This window comes from Globicephala melas, chromosome 1 (genome assembly GCF_963455315.2).
Source record: "Globicephala melas chromosome 1, mGloMel1.2, whole genome shotgun sequence".
Lineage (NCBI taxonomy): Eukaryota > Metazoa > Chordata > Mammalia > Artiodactyla > Delphinidae > Globicephala > Globicephala melas.
The window spans coordinates 36,558,415-36,574,383 of record NC_083314.1 but is presented as its reverse complement, the minus strand read 5'-3'; the positions used below and the strand labels follow the sequence as shown (position 1 = coordinate 36,574,383).

The window sequence follows — 15,969 nt, the reverse complement described above, 5'->3', positions numbered from 1 at the left end:
AGCTAGACCCTCCCTCAGCTGTCTGTTCTGCCCTTGGGCTCTGCCAGGAAGTCAGACACACCAAAGCCTACAGGGCTGCCCTGCACTGCACTGGCCGCCCCAGATTTCAGGGGGTGGAGGCTTTCTGGCCTCACTTCCCTTCCCTTCTCTGACCCTGTTTCTCAGACTCCAACTCTGACCCCATCTTCATGACCTTAACTCTTGCTCTCCGTCTGCCTTTGAGCCAGCAGAGCTCCAGCTTAGTGGCCCTGCAGTTCTTTTCAGAGCAGCACCTTGAGTGTTTATAGTACTTTCCTCCTAAGAGCTCTTACCAGTCCAATGAGAGCCAAAAAGATCATTTCAACAGACACTAATGCATACAGTGTGTTTGTGCTCCAGGTTCCAGAAGATTTGGTTGCAGGGGGCAGGGGGATGCATGGAACAAGATTCCCTCCTCTCCCCATTCTTTTCTAGAGAGTTGAGTTCTGACTCTCTGCCTACCAGCTCTGTGACCTTGAGGAAGTTTCCTCACCCCTCTGTGCCTCAGTTTCTCATCTATAACATGCGATAATAGGGTTCTTGTGAGAATTAAATGAGAAGAAGTGTATAAAGCCCTCGGCATGGTATCTAACAATAATAGGGGTTAAATAAATGTGGGCTCTGACTTCTGTTCCACTCCTGCCTGGTTTCAGCAACAAGAATCCATCCATTCCATCAGCCTGTGTTATTGAGGTCCTGCTCTGTACACAGTAGTACCCAGTACAGTGAGGCATATGGAGCTGCACAAAACATTGTGTCTGTTTTCTAGGGACTTACAATCTTAGGAAAGATAACTGCACGTGTTCACAAGTAACTGTGCCAAGAGTCACACTAGATACTGTCAGAGTTCAAAGGAGGGATCAATACAGGCTTCATGGAGGAGGTGGCATTTGGGTTGGGTCTTGAAGGATGATTAGGATCTAGGAAGTAAAATAAATTCTTAAGCAAAGGCATAAAGACCAAGAACCTGGGGACATAATTGGAAAATGGTGAGAAGGCCGTGTTAGCTAGACCCCTGAGTGACAAATTGAGGCATGTGAACTTTTCTAAATTATCAATAGGGACAATTAAAGGTATTTTGTGTGTGTGCATGGATTCATACAATGATTTCCTTTTTTTTCCGTCTTCCAAAAGTAGTGTATGTTCATCATAAAAAAAAAATAGACCGAGATAAGCGAGCAAGAAAATTACAAACACCTGAAATTTAAGGATTTTGCATACAGAAAAGGCAGGATCAAATAAGTGTTTTAAGAAGATTAATCTGGCAGTGTTTGGTAGAAGAGATTAGAGCAGGAATATGCTGGAAGCAAGGAAATTTCTCAGGTTATCGCAGTAACACAGATAAGAGGCAATAAAGACTCAGACCTAGCCTGTTAGCAATGGGAAGAGAAACACAGTGACACGGATGTGCTTCTCTCAGTTACCACGCATTTTCTGCACCATGGTAGACACATGCCACATGCGTTTTTTTAAAATGACTTTTCCTTTTAAAATCTCAGGGAGTCTCCTGCATTCAGGCACAAGCCCAGTGTCATAGCCGTGCTCACAGACCTAGACCTCCCTTCCCATCCTTCCAGCCCGAAATGCCATCCTCAGCGTTAATGAAAGCAAGAGATTACTGTTGCAGGTTCTAAAATGCGGCGCAATTTTAGGCCATTGAAAAGAATGAGTTAATTAAAGAGGGTAATAACCCTCTCCGGCGCCCCGCCCTTTGCTCCTTTTCCAGCTGCAGGTGGCCTTCTTTGTCACACTGGAGGAGACAGCTACATGATCTATTTTGTTCCCCAGGAGTTATCTCCAGGGACACCCAGCAGTTTTTAGATGTAATTTTTAGTCCCAGTGCAGGCATTGTCCTCTTGTTTGACTTAGGGAAAACCGAGGCCCCAGAGGGAAGCAGAGTGAAAGAGATGAGTGCAGGCTTTGCAGTCAGGCAGCTGCAGCTTGGAGCTCTGCTGGGCTCCTTCCTGTGTGATCCTGCTCTAGAGAGTTTACGTTTCTTAGTCTGTGAGATGGGAAGGCCTACTGCACAGAGTTTTCTAGATTAGCCATGTTTGTATCTCCAACTTTTTGCACACTGGTTGTCATGCTCAATAGATTTTCCATAAATACGTTGAACTAATTGATAAAGGGAGATAAGCGATTCAAAGCCCTCTATATGTCCAGTTCTAGGAAGTGCTAGTTTCCTTTGCCCCCCCAGCTCCCCCTGGAAATTTTCCAAGGTAGTAGTTAACCTTGGGCATATGTCAATATGCCTCATCTTCCCTGCATCCTATTCCAGAGCTCGGTGAAGGCTGCATTGCCTCCACATGGACCCTAAAGTTTGCTTCTAAATCATTCCCAGTTCAAAAAGCCTAAGAGGTTAGATTCTATCCCGATACAGCCAGGGCATCCCCAGGCTGGTAACCTGGGTGTGATGCCTTGAATGGAGATTCCGAGAGTCCAACATTGCTAGAGTTTTGGGTAAACAGAGATTCCGATTGAGCAGGAGACGCTCATTATTCTTTATGAATTCCTCCTGCTACCCCTCTGTGCTCGCCCCAACTCTGTGCACTCCCGGTGAATTATTGCTTTGCTGCTGCGTGATTTGATTTCATCTGAGGCTGCTAAATGCTTCTTCCATCCCTCGCTGTGTTTATCTTATTGTTTCCCAGAACAATCAAGTGTTTCCTCTGCCCCTGGCAGCTTCAGCTTGTTCCCGGAGCCTCCTGACCTGCCCAAGCAGCCTTGAAAGGTGGGGCTGATCTAGGGTCAGAGCCCAGTGCTCCAGAGCTGCCCCATGTCATTCAGCTCTATAAGCTCTACTCCCTTGTCCTGGGCCTTGGAGCTCCAAGCCCTGCCTGACAGAGCGAGAACCAAGAGATTGGATTCTGGTGCTTCTGGGACTTGATGTCACTCTCTCCTGAGTCGTAAAGGGAGAGGCCCCTGGGACAGCAGCTGGTGCCCTTGTAAAGTGCAGTTTGTCCTTCACCCCAGGAAGGTGTGAAGAGAGGCTGTTCCTCGTGGTTCTTGGGCCGCTGGATGGTGATTGCTTGGTCGTCTACCCCTGGCTGATGAGAAGCAAAGAAGCCATGATCTAGAAGGGAATCCCACTGCAGCCAACCTCCCCGAGCTAACCCCCAAACCTTGCTCAGAGTACACGCTCAATAAATATCCACCACATCCCCGGTCCTCATAAGCCAGGATTCTCAGACTCTCCCAAGATGCAGAAGTCCAGAGACAGGTGGTTCCTCTAGGGATCCCCTCCCTCCCTTCCAGGAGAAAGCCCACGGTGGGCTGGCCTTCTAAAATCCAGGAGCCTCTAGCCCCGTGCACCCCCTCTGCTAGCTCACCCACCCCCAGCTTAATATCTAGGGCAGATTCCTGACATGCACAGAAATAGAAATAGTTGTACATGGAAATGTCAATCTCCAGTGTCAAAGCCCCTGTGATTGGCCGACAGCGCACTGGGGACCAGTGCTGGAAGCATCTGCACGTGTGTGGGAGGATGTGTGTGCACATGCACACAAAGGTGAGGGCAGCCAGAATTCTCGAAGTTTAGCACACCTTGGTGACCTCCTTCCTTCTCGCCGACAGGAGGGGTCCTTGGCTTCCCCCCTCTTCCTCATCTCTCCTGGCTCTGTGCAAGCCACAGGCCAAGTTTTCCAGGCTCCTGTGTTCCTCTCCAATCATCCAAGCATTTAGGGGCAGGCTCCCAGCTGTCCTCCAGGGAGCTTCGGCCCACTGGACTGTGACTCTGCGTGGATAGTTAATGTTTGCACACCTCGGGGGTTGAGAGGGGACATGAGCCAGAGGCACCCTGGAAGTCACTGCTGCTGCTTCTGTGTGTGTGTGTGTGTGTGTGTGTGTGTGTGTATCTATGTATGCATGCACATGTAGTGTGTGCAGGATAGAGGGAGGAAGAATCTCAGAGACTGACTTTACCAAACACTTCAATCTATAAATAATTCGGGTCATGAAACTTTACAAAAATAAACTTCAGCATGAATCCTCGCCCTCGCCACTCAATGCACAGCTGCAGATACACTTGCTCATTAACTCATTCCCAAGTTCAGTCTGAGCAGCACCAGGCCTTCTTCACCTTCCCCTCTTTAAAGGTCTCAAAGTATACACACACACACATATACACATACACCCACACACGTGCGCGTGCACACACACACACACACACACACACACAAACATTCATAAGCCCAGAATCCTGAAGCCAGAGATAAAATCAAATAATAAAGGCCTCCTCCAAAGGGAATTTTAGGACACATGGTGACGAGACCTGCTGAAATTGTTGTTGAGCCCTCAATAACTACATGTCAAAAACCTCATCCTCTCCAAATACTCAGGTCTGACAAACCAAGTTTCCAAGAAATCTGGGCTTGGACATAACAATAACACTTTTATATTTATATCACACTCTAAAGTTTCCAAAGAACTCACATTTCCTTCCCCTCCTACTTATCAGTTTAGGTATCACCTCCTCCAGGAAGCCCTCCCCTCAGTCCAGGTGAGGTGCCGCCCTGCCCTCCATGCCGGCCTCCCTGGGATCCCCATGCAAACCTCCTCTCACACGGGGTGGCCCAGGTGTATGTGAGGACTGATTGGATTGTCTGCTTCCCCATTCCTGGGGCTTCCTAAGGGGATCCTTTCTCGAAGTGTCCCCGGCTCTTAGCACAGGCCTGGCTAACAGGAGGCATGTCCTGAATGAATATTAGACAGTACCGAAATTTGCAGCCACAGAAACTATCATACAAACAAGTGAAGTGACTTGCCTGAAGTCACATAGCCAATTATTGAGAAAGCTGGGATTAGATCCCAGCCCTGCAGACGCAAACCAGTGCCTCCCTCTGTGTGGTGATGTCTCTCAAACCAATGTATTTCCTACTGAAAGGCCCAAGAAGATTCCCAATTCTATTGCTCTTCAGCAGCTCTTGCAAAAAAAAGATACTACTACTGCTACTACTACTACTACTACTACTAATAATAATAATAATAAAGTGATGTTAGAGTGTCAAATCCCAAGTAAAACTCCATAATTTAGGACTAACTAGGGAAGAAATTGATGCATAAGAAAAAGAGTTTGGAGGGGCCTGCAGATAAGCTAGTTAATTGGATATGCTGATTTAAATTGGATAGTCAAATAAAGAGGCTGTCATTAATTTCTGTACAGACCTAGCTGTGATTTAAAGGAAAGCTACTACTAATAGGATTACTATTTCATTCTCATTTCAAAGAGGCCCCTCCCCCCAGGAGGACCAGACAGTAAATCTCCCCTGGTTTTCACCTCACATCCTCCTGCCCCAGAGCCAGCCCTGATAAACTGCCTTTTAGCCTCCCAGCAGGTCCCCCCAAATTAGGCTCTGAGTTTACTGTTGCCTCTAGGAAGTAGGTGTTTGTCCCACTTTGGCCACTTCCTCTTTCTTTGGGGTCTGAAAGAGGAAGAGCAGCTAAAGAGAGGATTTGGACTCTCATCTGCCCATCTACTCTGTTCTCGACTGCAGTGAACGGCTGTGTTCACACATTGTTATCTCTTAGGAGAGTCACAGAGTGGCTGAGAATCAGGCTTTATGTGGGAAACCCAATACTGCCACCCTTTAGCTGTGTGATCTTGGGAAAGTCACATAACTCTCCATGCCTCCAATTTCCCATCTGTACAATGGGAATAATAACAATGTTTACCTCATGGGTTCTTGTACAGGTTAAATGAGTTCATTTTTGTTAAGTACTTTCAACAGCACCCAGCACATGGTAAAAGCAATAGAATTGGTAGCTATTAAATTCTTTAGGCCAACAGGGCCCTTTGAAAATCCACCAAGATCATCCTCACTACCTTCAGGCAGGGCCACATTTAACCATGAAGCAAAAGAAGTCATCCCGGGGCTTCCCTGGTGGCGCAGTGGTTGAGAGTCCGCCTGCCGATGCAGGGGACACGGGTTCGTGCCCCGGTCCGGGAAGATCCCAGATGCCGCGGAGCGGCTGGGCCCGTGAGCCATGGCCACTGAGCCTGCGCGTCCAGAGCCTGTGCTCCGTAATGGGAGAGGCCACAACAGTGAGAGGCCCGTGTACCGCACCAAAAAAAAAAAAAAAGAAGAAGTCATCCCGTGTTCAGAACTCTCCTGAGAAAGAAGATACAGCCTTCTGTGGTCACCCACTCTGTAGTCAGGGCTCCTCATGACAGGAATTCTTACTAGAGCTAGCCTAAATCTCCTTGTACAATGGTTTAGGCACATTTTGTCTTTTGCTCATCTTTGTAGAGACTGTCACCCTCCATTGCAGCATACTGCCCTTATCCCACCTTCTGAGCTTTGTCCAAGCAAATTGACACCACTAGCTCTGCATGTCTGCTGAGGTCAAGCCCTCCCAGGAGAGGAGGAGCCCAAGTAGAAAGACGGGTTGAAGTGACTGGCTTTCCCCTGTCTGCATCACCTCCCTCCTCTGACCCTTCTCCATGTTCCTCCTCTGCCTGGTTGGATGTCTGGCTGGGGCCTGTGCAACTTGGTCTGATAGTGCCCTTCTCTTGGATTAGATTCATGGCCTATTTCAGTGTATTGTTATCCTTGTGGTCATTGAAACCTGGCCCTGGAGACACAAGCTCAGAAGCTGAAGAGAACTCACTTTGTGGGATACCACAGAATAGACTCAATCTGTTGCAGTTTTTTTTTTTTTCTTTTTGTGGTACACGGGCCTCTCACTGCTGTGGCTTCTCCCGTTGCGGAGCACAGCCTTCGGACGCGCAGGCTCAACGGCCATGGCTCACAGGCCCAGCCGCTCCACAGCACGTGGGACCTTCCCGGACTGGGGCACGAACCCGTGTCCCCTGCATTGGCAGGCGGACTCTCAACCACCGCACCACCAGGGAAGCCCTGTGTTGCATTTTAAAATCCCAATTTTGTTTGGGACTCTGTCACAGTCTCCACCACCACCCTGTGTCTGGCAAGGATGGAGAACAACATTGAACCTCAAAACTTCCCATCCGAGACAGAGAAAGATGGGGACTCGTGTGCTTGAATTACAGTAGGGCCCACCTTTGTCCCTCCTCAGTCACAGGGTGTTCTCTTCATCAGCCATGTGCTTTCCTCTGGACCACACCGGCTGGAGCTGGTGGGAGCCCCAGGTCCACCCCTGACTAGCTATGTCCATGAATGGAAGCCCTTGAATGAGATGGGCTCCAAAGCCCTACAGCTCCGGCAGTCTTCATAAGTCTGTGATTCTCCTGTGATAGACCCTGAGAAGATTGCTCCTTCGTGTTATTCAGAGAGGAAAACTGAGCCTTGGGGAGATGAGGTAACTGACCTAAAAGTGTACCATTAGGCATAAAGCAAGCCCAAACAAGAACACAGTCAGAGCAGAAACCCAGGAACCCTGAGTCCCAATTTAGTGTGTTGCCTGGAGGGAGCAAAGGGAATTAGGGAAGGGAAAGACCTCTGCCATCCAGTTGGCCTCCCCTGGCTTCTGCCTGCCAGCCCTGCCCCCACCTCATTCCCTTTGACCCCCAGCCTCCTGGCCCCCTTCTCCATCTTCTCTGTCCTCCTGTTGGTATCTTGGAGAGCTGCACCAGCTCAAGGCAGATAGCATGGGATGAGGGAGTAAGTAGGGGTGCACAGACTTCTTAGGCAATACCACTCTTCATTCCAGGGATTTAGACTGAATGAAATAGGATAGCTTAGTTCAGGTTCAGTACCAAGAACATTTTCTCTTCTGGTTTAGTTTCAGTTCTGATGTCTGAGAGTTTCTGTAGGTTTGATTCTGGCTTCAACTGCTTTATTGAAAGATTGGGATTGTAGACAAAAAAAAAAAAAAAAACTGTTTAGGTCTCTTATTCAGAAAAAGTTAATGGCTGGGATTAGTCCTAACTGTGATGCAGCAGAGTATGTGATGATAAATCATCTTTGGTTCAATTCAGCTCCAACCTTGCCATGGGTACCATCTAGTCCTGGGGACCACAAAGGGCCAGACATGGCTTTCCTCCTTCTGACTTTGTGTGCCCAGGCTCTTGGGGACGAGGCTGCTTCACCTGGCAGAGGGTTAACCGGCCTCCCCAGGTGGGAAGATCCTGGGCTGGCCCTGGCGTGGGAGGATGGTTCCTCAGTTCCTGGGGCTGAGCCAGTGCCCGGAGGAGACTGAAACATCCCTGGAGAGGAGCAGCTGTCACACGAAGGGTGGTGAGAAGCACTGGGACATTTCCCATTTGGAGGACAAAGCAGAGCTTGAACTCTCCCATTTTATGGAGAGGGAATATTGAGGTTAAGCCAACAAGAAGTCATGACTATCACATCTCCCCCTACCTCCTGCAATAGCCCGAGAACTTTTGTGATTAAAAGCTACTATATTTCTAGAAGGATCTCATGGAAATTTTGGATTTGTCCATCTGAGAGAGAATGCTGCTCTGAAGGTTAAGGGGAACTATTTTAATTGTGGGGCATTTTCCCAGACTGAGACCCTTCTTCCCTCTGCTTGAATCCATCATGAGATTTGCTCCAGGGTGGAAGGCAGTAGCCTCAGCCCCACACCATCATTCCTGGCTCCAGAGTCTTCCTCTGCCCTATGAGAATGAATTAAATGACCCCCTGACCCCTCCCCTGGAAGGAGGGGCTTTAGTGACAGTTGCCAAGGCAACAGCTTGGAACAGCAGGAAGCCACTAAAAAGGCAGAAAAAAGGTTGAAAGAGGAGCTTAGGAGAGAAGGACAGTCCAACCCACAGGGGGGAGTTACTGGGGTAGGAATGGCTGAGAGCAGAGTTTCTTCGGTTCCACTGAGGTCACCTCCTCATCTTTAAGCCCAGAGCTCCCCAAGTCACCCATCAAAGCAGACAAGGAGAACCTGGTACCTCTGACTCTTAGCCCTGCTCCATTATTCCCACTCTTGGGGTCTAGGCCCAGGGCCTCAGGCAGGAAAGTGCTGTTTCTGCCACTAGGAACTCCAGAACCACTGTGCCCCATCCCACAATGGGCTCGTGGTCTGCTTCTCACTCACTCCAATCCAGCCCAACTCTGGGCACAGATCACACCCTGGCTCAGGCCCCTCAAGTACACAGATTCTCAGGAGGGTAGAAAAAATTGAATAGAAGCACTGGTCCTACCCTCCCAACTCTGCAAGAAATAATGCTCTTGATCCTCTCTACTCAGCCAATAAAAACTGAACATGTATCCATTCATCCATCCTTGCGTCAGGCACCAAGCTTAGCCCTTGCAATGAATAAGTCATGGTCCTTGCTCTCAGGAGCTCTCGGTGGGGTGGGAGAAATGGGCAGAGGGAAGAAGATGGTTAGAAGTCCAAGAGAGAAATCAAAGGGAATAGGAGGGAAAGACTTCAGCTTAAAATTGTCCACAGAAAATTGTCTTTTGACCTCACTTTGATTTAGCACTAAAGAGCCCACGATACTTTATCAGTTGGTTCGTAGTTCATGTCCTTTCAACAAGCATTTCTCAAGCATTCCCTTTTATCCATCACCAGCTGTGTTCCCAGCTCCATTCTAGTCCTCAGAGGCTCGTCCTCAGAGAAATAGAAAGCCTTCCTGCCTTCAAAATGTTGGCAGACTTACGCACATGCGAGACAATTAGAGAACAATTTAAGTAGGTAGTCAATACACGTTAGCTAGTGCGTATACGATGAACAAGTCAATTGATTATAATCCCAGGACAAAATGTCTGGTGGATAAAAAGCCATCAGGATGAGGAGCAATTAGTGTGGTGGAGAGACTGGGGAAGGCTTCATGGGGAAAGTGAGCTTGAGCTAGAGGGGGTTTAGTTGGACGGAGGACAAAGAAACAAGCCGGGGTTGGCAATATTGGTCAAGAGCCAGCTGCTGTGTTGAGAACAGGAAACCTAGTGGTGAGAGCACATTCAAATTATGGACTCCCTGCCATCAACATTTTGTCCTTAGGGACCTCTCTCCGCTGAATTTCCAAATTCTGTGTAGAGCTTAGACTAGAGGAACACCTCTCAAACCCCCAGGCTAGCAGCATCTACATCAGCTGGGAATTTGTTAGAAATGAAAATTCTCAGGCCTCATTCCCACTGAATCAGAAACCCTGGGGTGGGCCCAGGGGTGCATTTTCCCAATCCCTCCAGGTGGTTCTCAGGGCATGCTGGTTTGAAAACCACTGGGCTACAATCAGTGCTTTTAGACCCTGGCCACTCACTAGATTCACCTGGGAAGCTTTGAAACCCAACGAAGATGCCAGGGCCCCAGGCACAGAGGTTCTGATGAATGGATCCAGCCATATATTTTTTTAAACTCCCCAGATCACTCTAATATATATCCAGGGCTGAGAGGCACCAGACTAAATGACCTCCAAGTCCTTTCTGACTTCTCATCCTGGGACGGGCTCCGAGGCCGAGTCTCAGATTTTTGTTCTCAGGGATTCCCGGCTCACCAAAATCTCCTGGTGGATTTGCACACATTCAGGGGATATGTTTGGGGTCAGAAAGACCTTTCTGAGATCCTAAAATCTTGAATCTCTTGATGACCAGCTCTCTGATGGTTTGTATGCTGGTCCCACCATCCTCTCTTACTTGCCCGAGGCAAAAACGCTCGGTGCAGATGTTGATTCTCCTACCCCAAACACAAATAAGTGTGCACAAGCACACACTCCCACACACCCTCATCATGCAGTGCTGTAAATATATGTACACACACACAAGAATAACCATATAGGGATATTCAGATCACACCTGAAAATATATACGTGCACACAAATAAACTCACCATCAGAAGTCCCAGACCAGCACACTCAGACTGCTTGGAAAAGGATTCCTCTTGGTGGAAGTTGGGCTGTTTGAATTAAGAAGCACCTCTGTCTTCCCTGTAACCTAGCCTGCTTCAGGGTAGCGCTTGGGGGACAGGATGTTGGGATTATCTTCTATAAACTACCTGCAGGTAAACCCACAGGGGACCACTGAGTACAGATGCTGAGGATGCCCTTTTTTCTTTTGCAGATTCGAGCCGATGGTCCCCCCCATGGTGGGGTCCAATATGAGATGGTCTCCGTGCTCAAAGATGGGAGCCCCATCCTCCGGGACATGGCCTTCTCCATTGATCAGCGCTACCTATACATTATGTCTGAGAGACAAGTAAGTGCTGACACACATCCCTCCTTTCCAGAGCCCAGGAGGAGCAGATAACCAGTGACCTTTGTTCAGAAACTATTCCATCAAACAAGAGAGACCCCTGGGCCTGCTGCTCAGAGGTCCTAGGAAGCTTTTGCAGGGAGTCAGAGAGAAGCAGTTGGGGCCAGCCACTTCCTGGAGCCTCTCTTTAGGCCGCAGACCCTGTCTCAGCATGTGATGAACAGCCCCACAAGAACGGGCCAGACTGCATGAAGCAGCTTGGTGTGATTAGGAGGTAGATTTACTGCTCCCGAGCCGACAGTCTGCTGCTCAAGGGAGCCAGAGAGGTGTAAATAATCCAGGCCTCTCCAGGTCTGGAGAGATAGACCCAAGATAGGTCCCCAGAAGGAGATAAAAATCTTGGGCTGAGTCTTAGACTGATGCAGGGTAGAAGCTGGCCAGCTCTGGGAAGCTGCAGCTCTTTCTGCAGAGATGGAAAGGCCTGAGAAATCGAATTCTGTCCTTTTCTGGGTAACACCTGAGTGGATTCCACACCCTCTTGGATGAAATGTTATTCCTTTGGGTTATATTTGACCTGAATATGTGGGAGCAGAGAGAAGGCAAATGCAGGGAGAGCCATGGTGAAGGACAAGAGAAGGACAGGGGATCCCCCAAATCAGTGGAGGCGCAGGAAGCAAAGCTTAGACCTTAGGAAAGGCTGGTACCTTCCATTCATTCAGTCAGCAGGTCAACAGTCAGCAGGACTGGTGATCTTGACGTTGACCTGAACATGGTAAGTAAGATAAAGGCCAAAGAAAAAGGGGAAGGACTGTGAATCTGTTTTGGTGCTGGGGACACTGACTTAGAGGCTAGACAAGGACGTGGCGCTGGAGGACCAGTGAGCTTTCTCAGGGTACCTCCCCACTCAGGTGTCATTCTCGAAATACTCTGCAAAGATTCCAGGTGTCTGTCATCAAGTTCACCCTGCCTAGAGTTCTCTTTCCCTCCTCCCTTTTTGTATGTGTGAATTCTGAATCGGGGACAAGGGATGAGTGGAGGAAGGAAGAGGTGAATGGGCACATGATGGCATAAGGGAAGCAGGGATGCAACTTTAACTTGAAAATTAGTTCCTGAGAAGAGATGACACAAACCATATGCTAATTGTATGCAAATTACATCCAGATCCTCTTGAACCCACCTGTCTTTTTACCTTCTTTCTTGTAACCCCCATGGTTGAGGCGTAAACAAGTCCAGATGCAAACTTGTAACCCTAAAAAAAAAAAATTACTGGGCATGTATTTATGGGGAACAATGTACTGTAATAACATCAAAATGAATGGGACTTGGTCACTACCCTTAAGTTGCTTACAGTCTAACAAGGAAATCTTTATCATCAGATTGGAGGCTATAAATCCTCTGCCTTTCCTTCCTATTTTTCTTTGTTTATAAGACAAAAGGTTATTTCTTAAACAAAACTGATAGGTGGGCACCATACAAATTCAAACAGTACATACAGAAAAGGAAATAACAAGTTCCCAAACCCCACACCCCCAAATGTAACACCATGTTAACATTTGATGAACACCATTCCAGATGCTTCTGCAGAAATATTTACAGATAGAAGGGTGGGTGGAGAGATAGCCCCCTAGACCGGTGCATTAAAGGATAGTCACTGGGATCAAATAGACCTACGTTAATATATTTTCGAAAGACGTTATGTATGGCTGAGGACCAGGCTGGTAACTCTGGATAAAAATTCTTTCTTGGGTTCTCTGAACCCCATGAAGTAGAAAAGCAGAGACAGCAAATAGAAGTGACCAGTGAGACCTCAGTGGAACTGAGACGATGCCAAGGCACATATTTGGGCTGCATATCTTGTAGTCAAATGAGATGCTTTCTGAAATTGAATTCAAAACGTGGCCAAAGAGGAGGGCTGGAGGCTGATAAGTGGCCTTCAGAGAATACAATGACCTCTTGAAACCATATCTGATGTCCTCTCTGAGAGCATCAGCTCTGGCTAAACCAAGTGTCGGCATAGCTTATTTCTAAATAATCCCTCCTTTGGTCTCATCTTCTGCATCTGCTGCCTGGTGCCTGTCAGTTGGCGCCAAACAGAAGGGCTCAGTAGTAGCCAGTCATGCTGAGCAGATATAGGAAGAATTTGGGTTGAATGCCATGGGGCTATCTTGAATCAGGTGAGATATTAGTCAAGGGAGATCCCTATGCCAGGTGGAGCCGTGAACAGCGGGCAGAGTCGGAGGGGGACTGGTGGTGGAGCTCGGAGGCCTGTCACTTGGAGAGCCGCAGGCCATGGGGCAGTAGGTAGCCCGGTGATTTCACCAGGGGCTGGGTCCAGGGTTGAAGGCCAGGAACACCTCAGGAGGGCCATCTGTCTGAGGCCAAGCGGCCAAGAGTACACCGGGCGTTCACAGACAGCTCGGACCTCTTAAAGGAAACAGTTGAATGTGTGGCAAGAGAACAGTCAATGGAAATGAAGTCAAATGACACGGGTTCTAGATCAGCTTTTGCTCTAACTGAGGTCTGAAGCTCTCAACATTTTATAACCGGGTGGCCTTAGACAAGTCACGTCACTTCAGTATGTCTTACAAGGGTCGCTGTGAGGCTTGGCTGAGACAGCAAGAGGGGAATTCCTTTCACACCACCTCACGCACCGAGAATACTCATTGTTCAGATTCCTCACGGCCTGTCCCTGCTTTCAGCCTTCATGATCCCATTACTCAGGAGGGTGGTGACCCTGGGTGGTGGTTAGGAGGAAGCTAAGTGGCGGCACACCCGGCAGGCCTCAGGCCGAGCCAGGAGGCCTGTGTCCTAGCCCTGGCCTCCCTCTAACCAGCTGGCTGACCTAGACCCTGAACTTCGCAGGGACTCAGTTTCCTCAGCTTGAAGGATGGAGATAATAAATCGAACTCTCTAGAGGCTCTTTCCGACCTTAAAGAGACTTGTCTAAGGTCTTGGGATCAGGACTCTTCTCCGTCTCCAGAAGACAAACCCCAAAGCACAGGAAACAGCATTGAGGTTAGACCAAAAGAACTTTCTTAACGAGTTTTATGAGTCCCTGCATGCCCATATGAACTCCTTCCCCGAAGGGTAAACACTGCAATGAGGGTAGAAACGCTGGCGTCTATGGATAAGCAGATTCCTGTTTTGAGGCAGTCATTTAACAATTTGGAGTTCCCTAAAAGACCTAAGACCTTATAAGACACCGTGGGAATGGGGTTTCCCACCGCCTCACTTTCCAGTAAATCTCTGGGCAGCCTGCTCTCACCCCTGCCTTCACCACGTCCCCAGCTCGTCTCCCTGTTCCCCTCCCCCTCCCCCAAATCATGGCATCTATTGTATCCTTGATGCCACGAGAGAGTAGAACCAAGTCTCTGCCCTCCAGTTCTGCCTAGACAGGTTTTCATCTCCCCACAGAGCTAGAACAATCCAGTATGGGCTCATGTGCGCGCGCTCTCTCTCTCTCTCTCTCCCTCTCTCTCTCTCTCTCAGTTAATTAAATGTAATTAAGAAATAGGACTAGTAATAAGTGTTGGGTCGTTAGTGCCACTGCCTAACAAGTCGATGTTAATGTACTGTTAATAGACCCAATGCTGGCCAGTCCCAGGGGAACATTTGGGAACCAATTCCCCGATCCTACTAATTGCCCAGGTGCTCCACGGATAGGATGCCTGATTCTTCCCTACAAAGTGCACCCCAGCTTCCTCAACAGCGAATCGACCGGCAGATGTTATGGGAGGGAATTCAAGTCGCTACCATATCCTCAGTGTCTAATGGAAGTCAGACGGTGGGACCAGGGAGAATCAGGCGACGAGCCAAGTAAAAAAGCAAGTCACAAGATGAAAAGAAACTTGATAGCCCCAGTTTCCACCCAACTTGTCAGCCTGGCCACTCCCAGAAAGGGAATCTAACTCTATACTCAGGGTAGATGGGAAAAATGTATGGGGATGGAAGCAATTATTCTATTTTATACTTTAATTAGTTTGAATTAGCAGAGGGAATAGAGGCATAAAATGATCTAGTGAAGGGTGAAATGGAAAAAGGGAGTCATAGTGGAGAATGGCTCCATGTAGGCTGGAAAGGGCCTTGGGAACGGCAGAAAGGCTGGTGATGGGTGTGTGCGTGTGTGTGTTTAGGGTGGCTGAGGACATGGGATGCTGCTGTCTATTTCGAGGCCTGGAGAGGCAAGATAGCATAGTGGTTAAGAGTGGGAGCATGGGAGTCAGACCGCCTTGCACACAATCTGACACCGCTTGTTAGGCATATGGCCTTGAGAATGTTATTTCACCTCTCTACACCTCGATTTCTTCATCTGTATAGTGGGCCTAATAATGGTGACTGTTGTGAGGATCGAGAGACTATATATAAATTACCTAGCACTGTGTCTGACACACAGTCAGTGCTTTCAATAAGTGGTAATGATCATTATCATTATCGTATTGTCATTCGTAGTATTATTAGAACTTCTGAGACCCCAGAGAGGGCTAGAAGCATCTCCACTATAAATTACGGCTGAGACAGAGATCCCAGTCTCAGGCAAACACCTCCAACCTGACTTTCCTGCTGCTCCCTCCCAAGGGACACCTCAGAAGCCTCTGGCCTGGCCTAATGACAGCATCCGACTAAGTCGCTCATAATCTGCTATTTATTTTTAAAATCCAGGAATGTGCCCAGCAGACTAAACAGTCCTGGTCCCCTTGATACAGGCGAAGGCAGCCCTGGGCTCATGTGTGAGGCCCGGGAGGCCAGTATTCCAGGCATCTGTGGAGAGAAGGGAGGGGGACCCTGAGCCCTGGTCATCTCCCAAGACTCCAGGCCCCTGTCTGGCTGCATGTGTGGACACTGGGCCAGAAAGGGGCTATCCCTGGGGCTTTCCATGTCTGGCCTCACCAAG

The 15,969-nt window shown here is 48.5% G+C and overlaps 1 protein-coding gene across 1 annotated transcript in view; it reads left to right on the top strand.

Annotated features, from left to right (window-relative positions):
• Positions 1-15,969, top strand: part of PLXNA2 (plexin A2) — a 216,672-nt gene that overhangs the window by 85,818 nt on the left and 114,885 nt on the right. Inside the window, exon 4 of the mRNA XM_030872914.2 lies at positions 10,947-11,081. Within this exon, the coding sequence (XP_030728774.1) occupies positions 10,947-11,081 (135 nt within the window). The remainder of the gene's footprint in view (positions 1-10,946; positions 11,082-15,969) is intronic.